The following is a 14,813-nucleotide window of genomic DNA, read 5'->3' as shown; positions in this document are numbered from 1 at the left end:
ATGCGGAATGGATTCTCACTCTTCCTTTATTCCTTCTGTCAGCGGACTACCGTATTACTGGAATGTGGAGACTGACCTGGTCTCATGGCTGTCACCCAACGACCCAACTGCTGTTATCACAAAGCCGGTTATAGCCAAACCAGCTAAGAAATTCAAAGGTGAGAAGCGTGGAAGCTAATGTACAATTTGAGGGTGCCTATTCCTCAGTGCGGCCGCAATGAAGTCAAGCTTGTTTGTAGGAAACATCAACTCTGTAATTCATTTTGGGAGGCTCATCATTCACTTATAAGAATACCCATTTTAAATACATAGAACTTCCTGAATGAGCCAGCAGCCGTCTTCCCCTTTGTCATTTGTGCATAAATACAGGCACCTTGCTGCAGCAGATTTATACCCCATTTCTCCAACCACTGTTTTTGTTTTCTTAAACTTTGTGGAATCGCCCTAAGGACAGGTGCTAAGGCAGGGTTTCTCCAAGCGCAAGTTCAAAGAACCCAAAGCAAATATTTTAAACAATGCTTAGCAGATCGTAACTAATCCGATTAAATACACAATGTGTTATCCTAGTGCAGAATGGGCTGGCATTAATGTGCCAACAAGATGGCTCAGTGAGTTGGCGCTCAGCACTGACATCGGAGCTGCAGATCTCACGTTCGTATCTCCGCAAGACTAGCTCAGCCTCCATGCTTTCAAGTGTGGTCAACTGAGTGCCCTTAAATTGGGTAATGGTAAGACCTGTTACAGCACTTGACAATGGAGGAAGTATGATTTGAATCACTGAATAAAGACCGTTGAGGGCCATGAAATCAGTGACTGTCATTGCAGATATTCTGTTGCCCCTTCCCACAGACTCTGGGATTAAACATGGACAACCGCTTATCATTGTCCAGTGTTAGAGGAAAAGATTGACTGCAGCAGGGTAAAGGCAACAGGGTTTAAAGCATATCGTTTTACAGCCTTTCCAGATTCAGCAAAATCTGCAAGCACATAATGTTTACATCTGTAGAAAGAGGGGTGAGCAGTGGTGTTAAGGGTTTTTGTTTCTCTTATTTACAACATATTTTCCTGTGTGCGTGTTTTGTGAACTGGAATTAAATTACTTCATTGCTATTGACTTAGTTATCCGTGCAGAGGCTGACCTGATACCTTCATGGTAATTGTAGCAGTTTCACCATTTTTGAGCTGGCAGGGCTGGGGATGCTGCCTGTTTTTAACTCGATATCAGTGCATGGCAGTGTCACTGGTCTGCCACTGTGTCTCATGAGGTGGTACATGGTGTTGATGGTCCGTTTTGGAACTGATCTGTTACTTTCAGTCACAAGTATCCTTCAGTACCTAACCAAGATGATCATGGGATAATTGAGGGATTGAGAAAGAGAACCTGCATGGCCCCACAAGCCATCCCGAAGAGTTCGGGTCAGGCAAATCGTTTAATCTTTTCTAATTGGTTGCCAGTTGGCTTCCACCGAGTAGAAAGTTGCAAATAGCATGTACAAAGTGAACTTCATGTTTGTATTGTGACTTTTGTCTTCCCATCAGCGGCAGAGTCAGACGAGGAGGAGGAGGAGGAAAAACCCCACGAGAAAGTGGAGCGAAGCGAAGTAAGAGAGTGGAGTGAAATGAGAGAACGGGCTGAAGAGCGGGAGCGAAGAGATGTCCGAGAGCGGGGTGACGTACGAGAATGGGGTGATGTACGAGAACGGAGCGACGTACGAGAGCGGAGCGACGTACGAGAACGGAACGACGTACGAGAACGGAACGACGTACGAGAACGGAACGACGTACGAGAACGGAACGACGTACGAGAACGGAACGACGTACGAGAACGGGGTGACGTACGAGAACGGGGTGATGTGCGAGAGCGCAGTGATGTACGAGAACGGGGCGATCTTCGCGAGCGAGGTGACCTAAGGGATCGGAGTGACAACCGAGACCGGCGATTTCATCGGCGAGAGGACTCAGCACAATATTCCAAAGGGAGAAAAGGTAAACATCACAACCCTCGGCTAGTCTTTCTCCGCCATGCTTTCTGCTTGGGATCTTCTTACCTCAATTTTCTCCCCTTCGGCCATATCTTAGTCTGTCTTCCCCCTCACACCACCTGCTGAGTTAACTGTCTTACCCGACCATTCTCTTCAACTAAGATAGTGGGTCTGTGCATTTTTTTGTTCCCCCTGCTCGCTTATATTGATGTTAGTGGGCTAACTTATATTGAACTCTTTGGATGGATTCATATTTAAAACCCAGCTATTCTATTTTGCCGGTTTAGAAGATTTCTGGGAATTCCTCGTTTACCTTACCAGATGTCTTCCTTAACTCTGGGAATCTCCCAAATACTCCGCCCCCCTTTTTGTATTTTCCTTTTTATGTGCCTTCCTCTGCTTCTCTACCATACTTCAAATCACAATGTTTAATTTATTATGATACAGAACGGAGGTCCATGTGACATTTGACCATGATAAAAACAATAATAGATAATCCAGTAAAAAATATTAATTCTCCAGCCCGTTACACAAAACACTTTAAGAGCTCAACCAACTGACTTCCAACAATGCATAATTTTCTGACCTTTATAAAGTGACAATATGCATAGTGCCACAGAAAATGTACAAAGATTGCATACTAGAGTCTTATAAATGCAATTATAAAAAGTGACATCATGCGTAATAAAACAAAGAATATTGCAAGCATGCATAATGCCACAAAGGCAAAAATGTGTTGTATACACAAATCCCGTAAATGCAACCTTTAAGAAGTAGCATAGTGCATAACGCAACATAAAGTATGCAAATATTAACAAACCTTAAAAAAAGGCATGTACCAATAACCTCAAATAATGATTTACCGTACTAGCTATGCATCAGACTTCTCTCTGAGGTTTTACTAGATAGTTACCCGATATATTCCCCAATTTCCCTTACCAGGTTTTGTGTTCCCTCTGATACCTCCAGCAGTTCTGTTCTCTCCCCTGTGCTACTTTAGCAGTTGTGTCCTACCTGTCTGCTAGCTTAGCAGTTGTCTCATCCACTGTATTACTACATATCAGTTAGGTACCCTCCCTCCTGTAACATTTTCCTTGTTATATACCTTCTATGACAAGTTATGTATTATCTTATCCTCCACTAACTCACCAGATTTGTTTCTTCATCTCTGCCTCAAGTTTTGCCACCCCATTTTTTGGGTACCTTCTTAGTTATGTACCTTTCTTTACAAGCTATCTACCTTTCCTCCCTAGTTATTCACCTTCTTTTCCTACCTTACTAGTTATGTACCATACTACCCTTTGCTGCTTTACCAGGTATTTTGCAAATATGTCCCCCTTCACCGCCTTATTACATATTTAGCAGCTGTCACCCGTTGATACCTCATCGGATATCTCCTCTCTCAGCCACATTAGCAGTCAGTACTCTCCTCTCTCTTTTTTTTATTTTTTATTTTTATTTTTTTATAGCGCAAACTAGACACAAAGATATCGGGTATCAGAGCGCTTTACATGAGCACCAGTTTTGTTACACAAGGACACATTCATTTTTGTTAGGCACTGGGAGATTAAGTGATTTGCCCAGAATCACAGGATGTTCAGCGTCATTGCCGAGACTCGAACCGGGTTCCCCAGCTTGGAGGTCGACAGCTCTAGCCGTAAGGCTACACACCTCTCTCTTACCTTTTTAAAATACATCCTTTATTGATTTTCACAACAAAAACCTACAGATAAAACACAAGGAAATGCAGCATTCAAGTAAACACAAATCAACCAATTATGTGTGCAAGCACAATCCTCTCCTCTCTGTTAATTAAATAGCGATGTCCCTGTGCATCTGATACCTTAGTAGTTAGGCCTCTTTTGGTATTTTAGCCACTATTTAGCAAGCATATCCCATCTCCTTTGCTGCTTTAGATCTTGTGTACAGTAACCTCTGCTGTATTACGAGTAATGTCCCCTTCCTCCTCCGTTACCTCTTTTAATGCACCATGTATTTGAATGCATGCTTAAAAATCTTATTTTTTTGTTCCTGGCTTTTTTCTCGGGTACCAGATGAATTTCAGTCCTCCGAGCCAAGTAACTTCTCCCATTTCACAATATTATCTTGGCTATAATCCGAAGCTAATTGCACACGGCTATGTTACCTGCCACTTCTTTCACAGTGTTCATCTTTCGTTCAGTGTACCTATCTTTTTATTTCTTGGGATGGGGAGAATTCGAAATGGCTTCTTCACAAAAAATAAACTTCTTGTGTAGCAAACCTATTCTAATGTAAACATATGCTCAGTTCTGCACATTCCAGCACATACCTTAATTGCAAGCAACAATAATTCACATATTTTCGTGTGAGGAATGTAAGATTTGCCTAATAACAGTAACATTTCAACATATTCAGTTTTATAGCTTAAAGATATTTACATATCCATGTGTTAACATGATGACAGCATTTGTCTTTGGGTATGTATTATATTTGTCAGGTGTCTTTGAAAACGTAATCGCAAAACGCCTAAAAGTGCTTTGGAATGACAGCAGTGACTACCAACATCACTTGCCCCACTAGCTAATCTCACACAAGAAGTTAAAACATTTACCTGATAGATGGGATAATTACAACAATAATTTTACCATCATATGCACGCATATTTTAACCAAATACAGAATATCCTTGCTACTGGGAAACCCCATAATATTTGCAGTTCCATCCACCCTCTCATTTCTTTTGCGTAAAAACTATGCGTTAAGGCCTTATTATGTAGCCTGGCCTTCACCATTCTGCCTCTTGCAGAATTGCCTGCGTGCCTCCATTTTAGCCATTCTCTCAAGAATTGGTTCTCTGTACTAGAAAAATACAGCCACTTGCAGAAAACTAGGAGTCTCTTATTTTTTTGCCCTCTCCTGCTCTTAATGTGCCTTTTGCTGTTAGTCACAGCCTTGTCTCTGCTACCATGACTGGTTTGCTGAGTTTTATTTAGCTAAGCCGATATATTTATTCACAGTATATAAAGTCCATCGCCTCCAGCATGGGAGAATAAGGACTATCAATCATTGCTCCATGAGCCCCATTAACCACTCATACACCTCCTTTACATGGCTAAGTGGGCAGCTCTCACTTCTACACCACTCTGAGCTCTTAATCCAAGAGAGTTAACTGTGTGAATTCGCAGTGGCTTTAGCTTCTGCCTGCATCAGTACATGGCACAAAGTAGTAGATGTTTGTCCAAAATTATCCATCTCATCAGTTGAAATTGCTATGTTTTTATTGTGTGGATTTCTTAGGAAGCAAGAAGGACGATGAGGTGGATCCCATGGACCCGAGCGCCTACTCTGACGCTCCTCGGTAAGTCGATCGGCGCAGAGATGCTACAAGATTTTCCCTAGTATGAACGGAATAGGTCATGGGACTGGCACAGAAATGCTGGCTATTTGCTCTCAGTCACTCGCTGGGCTTAGGGAAACATTGGCCGAGTTGGATAGAGCCACTCCCCTCATGGGGGCCGAGTACAGGGAGCTGGATGTCCCAGCAGAATGGGTCATTTAAAGGGCCTTCATGCTTCAGAGCCCAGTGGGCACATCACCAAGAAGATTTTAGCTGATCTACACCGCCTTTCTTCTCTGGGACACTGGTTAAATAGACAACTTTTCTCCCCAAGAAATCTTGGTTAGTGGCGGAGGTTGTACAGAACTTTTGCTCTAATGACTTTGTTTCACTGGGTTGGATGACCCTACCGTTGGAGGGCATGTGAACTTCATTTAATGGGCCTAGGGATACCTTTCCTGTCTCCAGAAAATGTGTTTCAGGGGTTTGGGTGGCCGGCTGGGCTGGCACAGGGATACCAAGCCTTCCCCTGCAGCAAGCTTGATTCAGTAAGGCTCAGTATGGCAGAGGAATGCAGAGTCCTCTTCGTCCAAGGTCAGAAAACGGGATCAGTGGGTAGCTTGGTGGAAGAATGCACATTTCCCTCTCTCTGGCATTTCTACTTCTAACATGGAGCTGCTGGCCGATGCCATATAAGGGGATTGAAGCTTCAGTTCAGCTAGCCCGCCTATGTTTCTGTTTCAATGGAGTATCCATTGTCCGCCCACTGCTGAAGATATGTCAACAAGAGTGCATGCAGCAGCGGTTTAGCAGCGCGTTTCTGCCATGTCAGGTACCTTTAATGTGCATGCCCTGTGACGACAAGGAGACTTGGGTATCACTGAGATAGGGTGGCTTTGGGGTGATGCTTAAAGGGTTAAAGTGGAAATGCACATACTGCACTTCATAGTAGTCTGTATGATACTGACAAAATGGCTGCATCAGATGGTTTGCTCGTATTATACGATTCTTCTGCTTTGTTTTTATCCAGCGGCAGTTGGTCCACTGGTCTGCCGAAGAGGAATGAAGCGAAAACTGGGGCAGATACCACAGCTGCTGGGCCCCTCTTCCAGCAGCGCCCTTACCCGAGCCCTGGGGCAGTTCTGCGCGCCAACGCTGAGGCCTCAAGGGCCAAACAGTTGCAAGAGTGACGGCCTCACTCTGGACTACCCATCTGTGTATATTGTTCTTTTTCCATTACAGACTTATTATTATTAATAATTATTATTACGGAAACTTACAAGGAAGCACAAAGCAAAGAGTTTATTGATTTTTAGCCATCCGGATTATGGCCTGTTTGTGTTGCTCTCCCATTGCATGTTCCTCATCACCAGCATGGGGTTATTGTATGTTATTGTATGATCTTGGATTTTGTTTACCCCAAAAATGTTGTACATTGCCTGTGGATTCTTGTACGGATTCACGAGCCACTCTGTTGTTGTGTTGGTCTTGTTTGAGGGAAAGTGGTAAAGGTTTGACCCAGTCCTACGGTTCCCTACAGTTTTCATGTCCATTAAGTTTCTCCTTTGACCCCAGGACAATTAGAACATAATTATCTAATGCTCAGTGTAAAAAAAGGATCTCAAGACCTAAAGATATTTGCAATTCTTGTTCTCCTTGTTTAGCGATAAATGTGCTGTTATAATGCAGGTTTACAATGATTCCACATTTTCTCCTTCGTAGAACCATCTGATGAGTTCTCTTGCTCCTGTGGGCGCCCTCAGGCTGGAGAAACGCACTGTTGAGCTGATGATGCAGGCTTGCTGTAATTTGCTGATTCAAACAGCATCCAGTCAGTTTAGTGCTACCTCCTTTTTCAAAGGCAGCCATTTTGCTAAGTATACTGACAGCACAGAACCAGGCACCACTACTAGGTGGGAGAGGTACCTTTCAATAAGGATGGAACAAGGGAGGCGGAGAAAGTAAGACTAAGATCATACATATCGCAGCGCGCTTCCTGTCTAAATATATAGAAGTGCAGAAAAAATGGAGAGTGCGTTTAATTACCCTTACTGTACTGTGTAGGGGGGTTTAAATGCACATTTCGTTGCCTTTTCTGCAGATTTCTTAGGCATTCACTTTGTGTTATCATTTTTCTCACCTACAAAAGTTAGAAACATTGGCTTATAGTTTTCCCTGATTTCTTATCAAATTTGGAACACCTCCAGAAAGTACATACAAGCAGAAGGGTCTTGTGGGACCTTACGTCATAAGAAGTTCTGAGTTCCATTGTCACTGACCAGGGTTTACTAGTTTCACCTTGCTAGAAGTAGAGAATGCCATTGTGTAGATAGGAAGGTTAATCCCTGCGCACTGACGATGCAAACCTAATTCCTTGCTATACTCTTTAGATAAACAAAACACTTCCTTGCAAGTCCTGAAACTAAAGTGAGTTTACCTTTAATACTGTTAGACGTATTTGATGCTGTGTGTGTTTTTTCCATAGTGTAAATATCCTGAGTGTCTGTAAATAAAGCACTAGTTTTTTAAATCAAGTATACACCATTTGCCTTTGTTTATTGTATTTTTGAGTATTGGAGAGAGAGAGAGAGAGAGAGAGAGAATTTGCTAAGAAATGTATACACTTTCTATGTATTTGTGACACACCTTCAATGTTTGTGTTGAATGTTTAAATGTTGTTATAATTTTGTGCTGTCCTTTATGATGAAATTGCAGCTAACATTTTTCTAAAAAGTGATAAAGAAAAGTGAAATAAATTACACGAGCTGGTGTATTAAAGACATCGGCCCATCTAAAAAACGTTTGACAGTGTACTAATGCAACTAGATACTTGTTTGTATACAATGTATTAGCGATCCTATCTACTTTGCACAAGGGCCAAGCCTCCCTTAGGTCTTTACTCTTCATCAATATGGCAGAGTAATGTGTTAAGAAGTGAGACCTAGCGTCTAAACTAGGCTGTGGGAGGCACTAGAAACAGCAATGGTGGCCTGTCGCTTTATAAAAAAGAACAAATTAAATCCCCCTGATACTTCAGATCATATTACTCCTGGGCCAAACCAGGCAAGGTACAACAGAGGGCTGCAGAAGAACATTGGCAATCTGCCCTCACACAGTTCTACCACAGGAGGTCAAAATCCAACCTTGAACCTGTGATCTTACCTATGAGGCTGAAACACAAAACCGGCTCAATCAGCGGGGAGCAACCCTAAGTTGTTATGTAAAACACACTAAACCAAACCTTACATCGCTTACTACATATCTGTGGCCAGTACCAACAGATGAGCTGATAAGTATTTTTGAGGCAATTTATAAAAACATACAAAACATTAGAGTACAATGCAATTAAAAAGCAATGTAGACCCGGAAGAAGAAAGAAAATAGTACCTAGAATAACAGCACAAGCAGCGGAGGGACACTGATCAAAATGAATCAATCCGTTCTTGGTCCATGCTCCAAACGAAAGAAGAGGAAATTAAATGTGCATGCGCTGGCTAATCCGGAGACAGCAAATAGTAGTGACTATGAAATCAACGAATGGTAAGCAGTGGGTGGGCTCCAAGCCTCTTTTAGTAAACAAAATGTCTCTCAAGCGAGCGTGTAGGCACTGTCTTAGGTGAGACCTAAAAATCATTGCCAAAGCAAATAAAACTCCTAAGCGACATCGATTGGTTTTTGCGAAAGTGAGTTTTACTTTTTTTACTTTCCCCCAATCCATTCCCTCCTCTTCTCCCCATGCCCCTCACTCCTTCCTGTGGCTTGAGAGTGAAGTGGTTAGAAAATAATTCAAATAGCCATGTCTTGGAAAACTCAATTCAGGTATATTGGCAATTTGGAAATTTCATTAAAAAGCCTGTGAGGCTCAGGATTATATACTGCTTGTTATTTAGAATCAAGCATGTGAGTTTATGAAGTGCCCTCTTTCCCTTCTCCTTAGTGATGCTTATCTATACAGGGCAAACTTGTGCAACAGAAAGTGCAGATGGCTTTTGGGGTTGGATCTTAAACCCTAAGCATCTCAGTAGGTAACACAGAGAGACCCAAACAATGCGAGGATTGAAGATGGCAGTTATGTGTTTCTTTTCACTCTGCGATACAATGGACCTTGCTCAGCATGCAAATCAACAAACAATATCCATGAAGAAGACATGTGTATCACTTGTGCTAAAGAACATTTTCCAGCTCTCTGAGACTGACAACGGAAAAACTAATGGACTCAGGTCTCCAGTGGAAGCCAATTCTGCAACCTCTTGTAACCCAGGTTGCGCCCTGATAAGTGAACAGCCTCTCCATTTTTAGGTCTTGCCTGAGACAAGGCGCTGTTCGAAATCTATTGTATCTTATTAGGTGTCACCTGAGGCAGCATGCATCCGCTGTCTCTTCAAGATGTATTGTTTCTTAAACCTAAAAAGGGCTTAGAGCCCACTTATTACTTACTATTGGTTGACGTCTTTCTCACTCTTACTGCTTTTGTCTTCATTGGTCAGCGGCAGCTGGGCTGGTTCCATTTTACTGGTTGGTCTCACTGTAGATGGCTTTGAGAGGATTTGGATTTCACTTATTTAGATTATACATATATAACTTATATAAACACACACTCTCTCAGTGTTTTAATCTTGGGGGGAGACGAGGCACACTCTATCTCCCCCTCACTCCCACTCCACTGACACCAGGACACTCCACACCACTGTACTCCACTCTAGTCACAACACTCTACGATAGTGCACTCTACAACACTCTATTCTGCTGCACAACACTTTACTCCACTCCACTTTATTCTATGCTATGCCACTCCATTCTATGACACTATGCCACGACACACTACTCCACTCTGCGGCACTCCACTCTACAACACTCTATTCTGCTGCACAACACTTTACTCCACTCCACTTTATTCTATGCTATGCCACTCTATTCTATGACACTGCGCCACAACACACTACTCCACTCTGCGGCACTCCACTCTACAACACTCTATTCTACTCCGATCTGTGGTACTCTGCTCCACTCTGACACTGTGCTACTCCATTCTACTCCACACTGCCCACTATGCCACTTTCCTTTACTCTAAAACACTCTACTCTACCCTATGCCACTCTACGATACGCTATGACTCTACTGCATTCTATACCATTTCACGACACTCTACTTTATTGTATGACACTCCACTCTTCTCCATTAATGGTTTCACAATTGATCTCTCGTTACTCTGGAGACCAATAAAACGTCTGTTGAAGTCTAACCCCCTCAGGAGCCCAACTCTCTTTGAACCACACACACGAAACCAAACACAACCAAAATAGCACACAGTATTAAACAATGGTGTGATGGCCTTTCCAGATCTGCTGGTAAGGGCACCCAGAGAGGCACTGTGCTGCAATGCCATGGTAGTTGGCCATATACGGATGTGAAAAACATGACATGTTTACATACATATATTGTATTGTGTTGTAATTGCATTTATATAGCACTTACTACTACTAGGCGTCGAAGCGCTTTTTCGGCAGGTAGCACGCTACTCCAGGACCCATAAAGGATTAGTGCTGAATTAGTTATAGTGAAACATGGAAGTACATTTTAAGTGGTGGATAGGTTAGTCAGTTATTTGGAATGATAGCAGAAGGATACCTTTGTGTTTAACCTTTGGTACTGGCATTCTTTGGTGTACAAGTCAATCTATGTCATTCTTCAGGTTCACATTTTATGTTCTTTGTTTTGTGAATCCCACCGCGCTCAGTTTACGCCTCACCTTAGTGATTTAGGCTGTTTCTAGAAGCCTGGTGATAGGTTTTCCCTCCAGACTGTGCTTCCAGGGGGGGTCCCAGTCTTGTGGCCTTCCTTTAGACCCTGTGTGTTTTGACCCTTAGTGTCATCGTCCTGTAGGACCTTTGGTGTTGAAGGACTGGGTTCTTTTGGACCCAGCGGTGCCAGGGCACAACAACTGAAACCTTCGTGGGTAACCTGCTCCGGCATACAAGTCACAGAGACACGGGACACTTCCTTGGGCGTCAAAGATTCAAGGTTTATTTGCTGCAGGGAACACAGAAGTCACAGGAAGTACATCGAGTGTAGTTCGGGGAGACTGCTTCAAATTGGTTCTGTGGATCGCTCCTTTTATACAGTTTTTACCCATAGGATAACATTGAACACAAAAGTTTACAACCCGGTTCCCACATTTAGCTCCCAGAGGGGTCGCTTTGGTCACTTTGAAACACACAAGGTCCGGAACATAAGTGCGGAAACATTTGGCGGTTCCCAACTGAAAAAACCCATCTTCCCACCATTAGCAAATTCCAATCAGCAATAAAGTAGATCGAAATAGGAACGAAGACAGGTGCAGAGGAAGACGGAGACAGTGGGGAGATCGGAAAGGGTGTAAAAGGGGAGGTAACGGGAAACACGAGATACAGGCATCAAAGGGACGTGCCTAATGAGATGCACGGCTGAGACAATAAACCCGTGCGGCAAGATGAGCCTCGAGCGGCGCCACCTGCCTTACAGCAGCAACCCCCTCGTCATAAAGACACTTACAAAGAACATGTGTCTTCCGCAAATATCTTGGGAGTCCCAGGGTCGCGAAGCGGACAGCGTCCGTTCGCTGGCTACTTGAGGGCAAGAGACAAAATGGATGCCGTATCTAAGATGGAACCCGTGGGTACAGATGAAAAACCCACATAACAAACGAACGGTTTAAGTTAGCACAGCGAAACTGCGCACACTTACTAAACTCGTCATTTGCGGTTCATAGATACCAGACTCGACCATATTCGTGCGAGTCGAAAACACCACTTACAATTGTCACGGAACCTCAGACGCTCCTTTTGCCCTCATGTAGGCAAGCACTAGTCAGAATCATATTCGATATTCATCAGACCATCAAGATGTCGTTGTAGCATAGCTCTGTCCAATCGAGTCCCCTTGGTAACAGATGGTTGTCTCATACACGTTGTAGCACAGAGGCCACATAAGGCAGGACCACACTGCACACAAAGGCAACACGTGAACAGGAACACTACCACAACTCCGATGATCATCAGAATCTTCCAACCCCAAGTCGATATCAGGCCCCAAAACCATCCAAGTAGCGTCCAATCCCCTACATCCACGTGTATGGATTCGGAGATCTTATGCAACTTCGAGATGGCTTGATAGACAGTAGGAGAATTATCTGGAATGAAAATGCAGCAGCTCGAATGGATCACCTTACATACCCCACCGCGATCTGCTAAGACGACATCTAAAACCATACGGTTTTGTAACGTCATAAGTCTCTCCGCCTGAAGTTCTGTGGTGATATTACCAAGGGCACTGGCAGTAATATTAGCTGTCGATTCTACCACTCGAGTCAACTGTCTCAGGTTCCTACTATTAACCATAGGTCCCCAAAACGGGAGGAAACCCTTGAAAAAGTCTCCTGCCTCTTGACCGGCAGTGTCCTCTTCACTAATTACGCCTCGTACAACTCTAGTCTTATGGTAATCGGCATCTACAGTGAACGTCGGAGGCAACAGATTTGCAATAAAACATGAGCCCATGAAGTCTGCGGGCAACCATGTGTATGCACGATCATAACAGATGAAGTATGTACCCTTGGCAGCCAGAAACACAGGGGACGAGAACATTGGCAGAACGTAACTTTCAGTGCAAGCACTTGCTCCAGGTAGGGCTTGCGAACCACGACCCACAAGACAAAGATTACCAGTGTGGGGTACGACCCATATTGGAGGCGAGCTTTTAAGCTGCTTTTCATTAGTGAACATACTATATTCCCCTCTACTTAGGACCCTATAGGCTTGTACCTCCTCTTTAGGGATAAGAAAAGGATCATGGATCTCATCTTCCATATCCTCTATTGCCATCGATAGCAACCTCTGATACGAGGTAGGACCAGAGTTGGGGGAACGTTGTTCTTGAATGGGGTGGAAACCCAGTGTGCTTCGAAACATTGTTTGAAATGCTCGAGCTGACCCTTGGGAACTATACGGTAACACCAGATATGGAATTCCCTTACCCGCAGTATGTGGCATCAACCCACACACCCAACAATTAGTAGTGTTAACCACTAACTGATGCTGATGGAGGAGCTGAATAAAGGAATTGTTGCGAAATTCTACACGTCTAGCCTGCTCGTGTTCCGGTAACATATGAAAGGAATGGGGAGAAGCAGTAGTGGTAAGATTAGGGTGAGGAGTAGGAGTAGGGGTAGCAAGTAAGAAGTAAGACATAGTGTAATACACCCCACCCGCCAATAATGCAGAAGCAGTCAAAAACAACACAAACAATTGAAATATGAAACATTTGGTACGACTGAGTTGCTGCAGCTTGAATCTGTATGCCTGAGCTCCTTCCAAATCATTCAGCTTCGAAAATGCCATTCCCTACGACCGTCCGCAACGTTTCTTGACGCACTCCGTTCTGTGCAGCAATAGTCAATCCCCAGGAGTTCCTAGGAACCGACGGCCTTTAACCTAGCGTCAAGACCTACTGTCCAGAAGGAAGTACGCGCGCGGCCCTACGGCCCTTAATACACAATATGTATTATATATAAGCACAATGTCTCTCAGCTGTTGAAGTAAAAAGATACAAGGAAGGAAGCTTGATATATGCACAAAAATTTTCAATGATACGAATGTTCAAAGTTGATCATGGGAAACGAGGATATTGCAGTTATCAATTTCAGCAAAGCAAGAAAATTTTATTTGTCCTTAGTGTGAGATCGCAAAGAATATCGATGTTTCCCGGGACGTGTCTGCTCGTCGAACAAAGGATCCGTTGAAGAGACAGCGTCCTGCTGATCAGTTGGTTGATCTGGTCTTGAGTCTTTTGCTGACAAGTGTTCAACAGTGGCTCTCTGCTGCGCTGAGGATTCTCCAACAAGCTGTGCGTCGCTGAAAGGCACAAACGCCGGCAATGTTTCTGTTTCTGTTGACGCAATGCCTTTCCTTACCCACGGGTCTGCCGGCAAAGGAATAGGGACTCGCTTACAATGGGTAGCATGTACCCAATTTTTCCGCCCCTCAAGACGAACGGCAGTCCTCGTGGCCAGGAGCACCTGGTAAGGTCCGATGAATCGGGGGTCCAGATTGTTCTTGCGTGAAAAATTTCGAGTAACCACCCAGTCCCCGGGCTGGAGCTGGTGGCCTGGACCCTCCGTCTGCGTTGGCAAGGCGTCGTAAACCTGTTGGTGAATTAACCTCAGTTTAGCAGTCAAGTCATGTAAGTAGTCAATCAACATCGGATACTCAAGATCAGAGAATATTCCTGGCCTAGGAACCCCCCACACATTCGCAGGACGGCCGAACACTATCTCATAAGGACTAAGCCCTATTCGGGAGTGTACAGTCGCCCTAGTTGACAGTAGTGCTAGAGGCAAAGCATCAGGCCACGAAAGTCCAGTCGTAGCCTGAATCTTCGCTAGTTTTAGTTTAAGGGTGCCATTGTACCCCTCAACTAATCCAGCTGACTGGGGATGATTGGCGCTATGGAATTTCTGATTAATTCCAAGGCCCTTAC

At 43.9% G+C, this 14,813-nt stretch overlaps 1 protein-coding gene across 2 annotated transcripts in view; it reads left to right on the top strand.

Moving 5' to 3' along the window:
- The window catches only part of PQBP1 (polyglutamine binding protein 1), a 35,070-nt gene extending 27,236 nt beyond the window's left edge, over nucleotides 1–7,834 (top strand). For both annotated transcript variants that reach the window (XM_086940364.1, XM_086940363.1), the window contains 4 exons: nucleotides 43–158; nucleotides 1,540–1,986; nucleotides 5,261–5,321; nucleotides 6,331–7,834. In XM_086940364.1, the coding sequence (XP_086796490.1) occupies nucleotides 43–158; nucleotides 1,540–1,986; nucleotides 5,261–5,321; nucleotides 6,331–6,490 (784 nt within the window). In that variant the 3' untranslated portion in view covers nucleotides 6,491–7,834. The remainder of the gene's footprint in view (nucleotides 1–42; nucleotides 159–1,539; nucleotides 1,987–5,260; nucleotides 5,322–6,330) is intronic.
- The last annotated feature ends 6,979 nt before the right edge of the window (nucleotides 7,835–14,813 follow it).

This window comes from Lissotriton vulgaris, chromosome 10 (genome assembly GCF_964263255.1).
Source record: "Lissotriton vulgaris chromosome 10, aLisVul1.2, whole genome shotgun sequence".
NCBI classification, from domain to species: Eukaryota; Metazoa; Chordata; class Amphibia; order Caudata; family Salamandridae; genus Lissotriton; species Lissotriton vulgaris.
The sequence above is the reverse complement of the archived record's forward strand: the minus strand, read 5'-3'. Positions and strand labels throughout refer to the sequence as shown.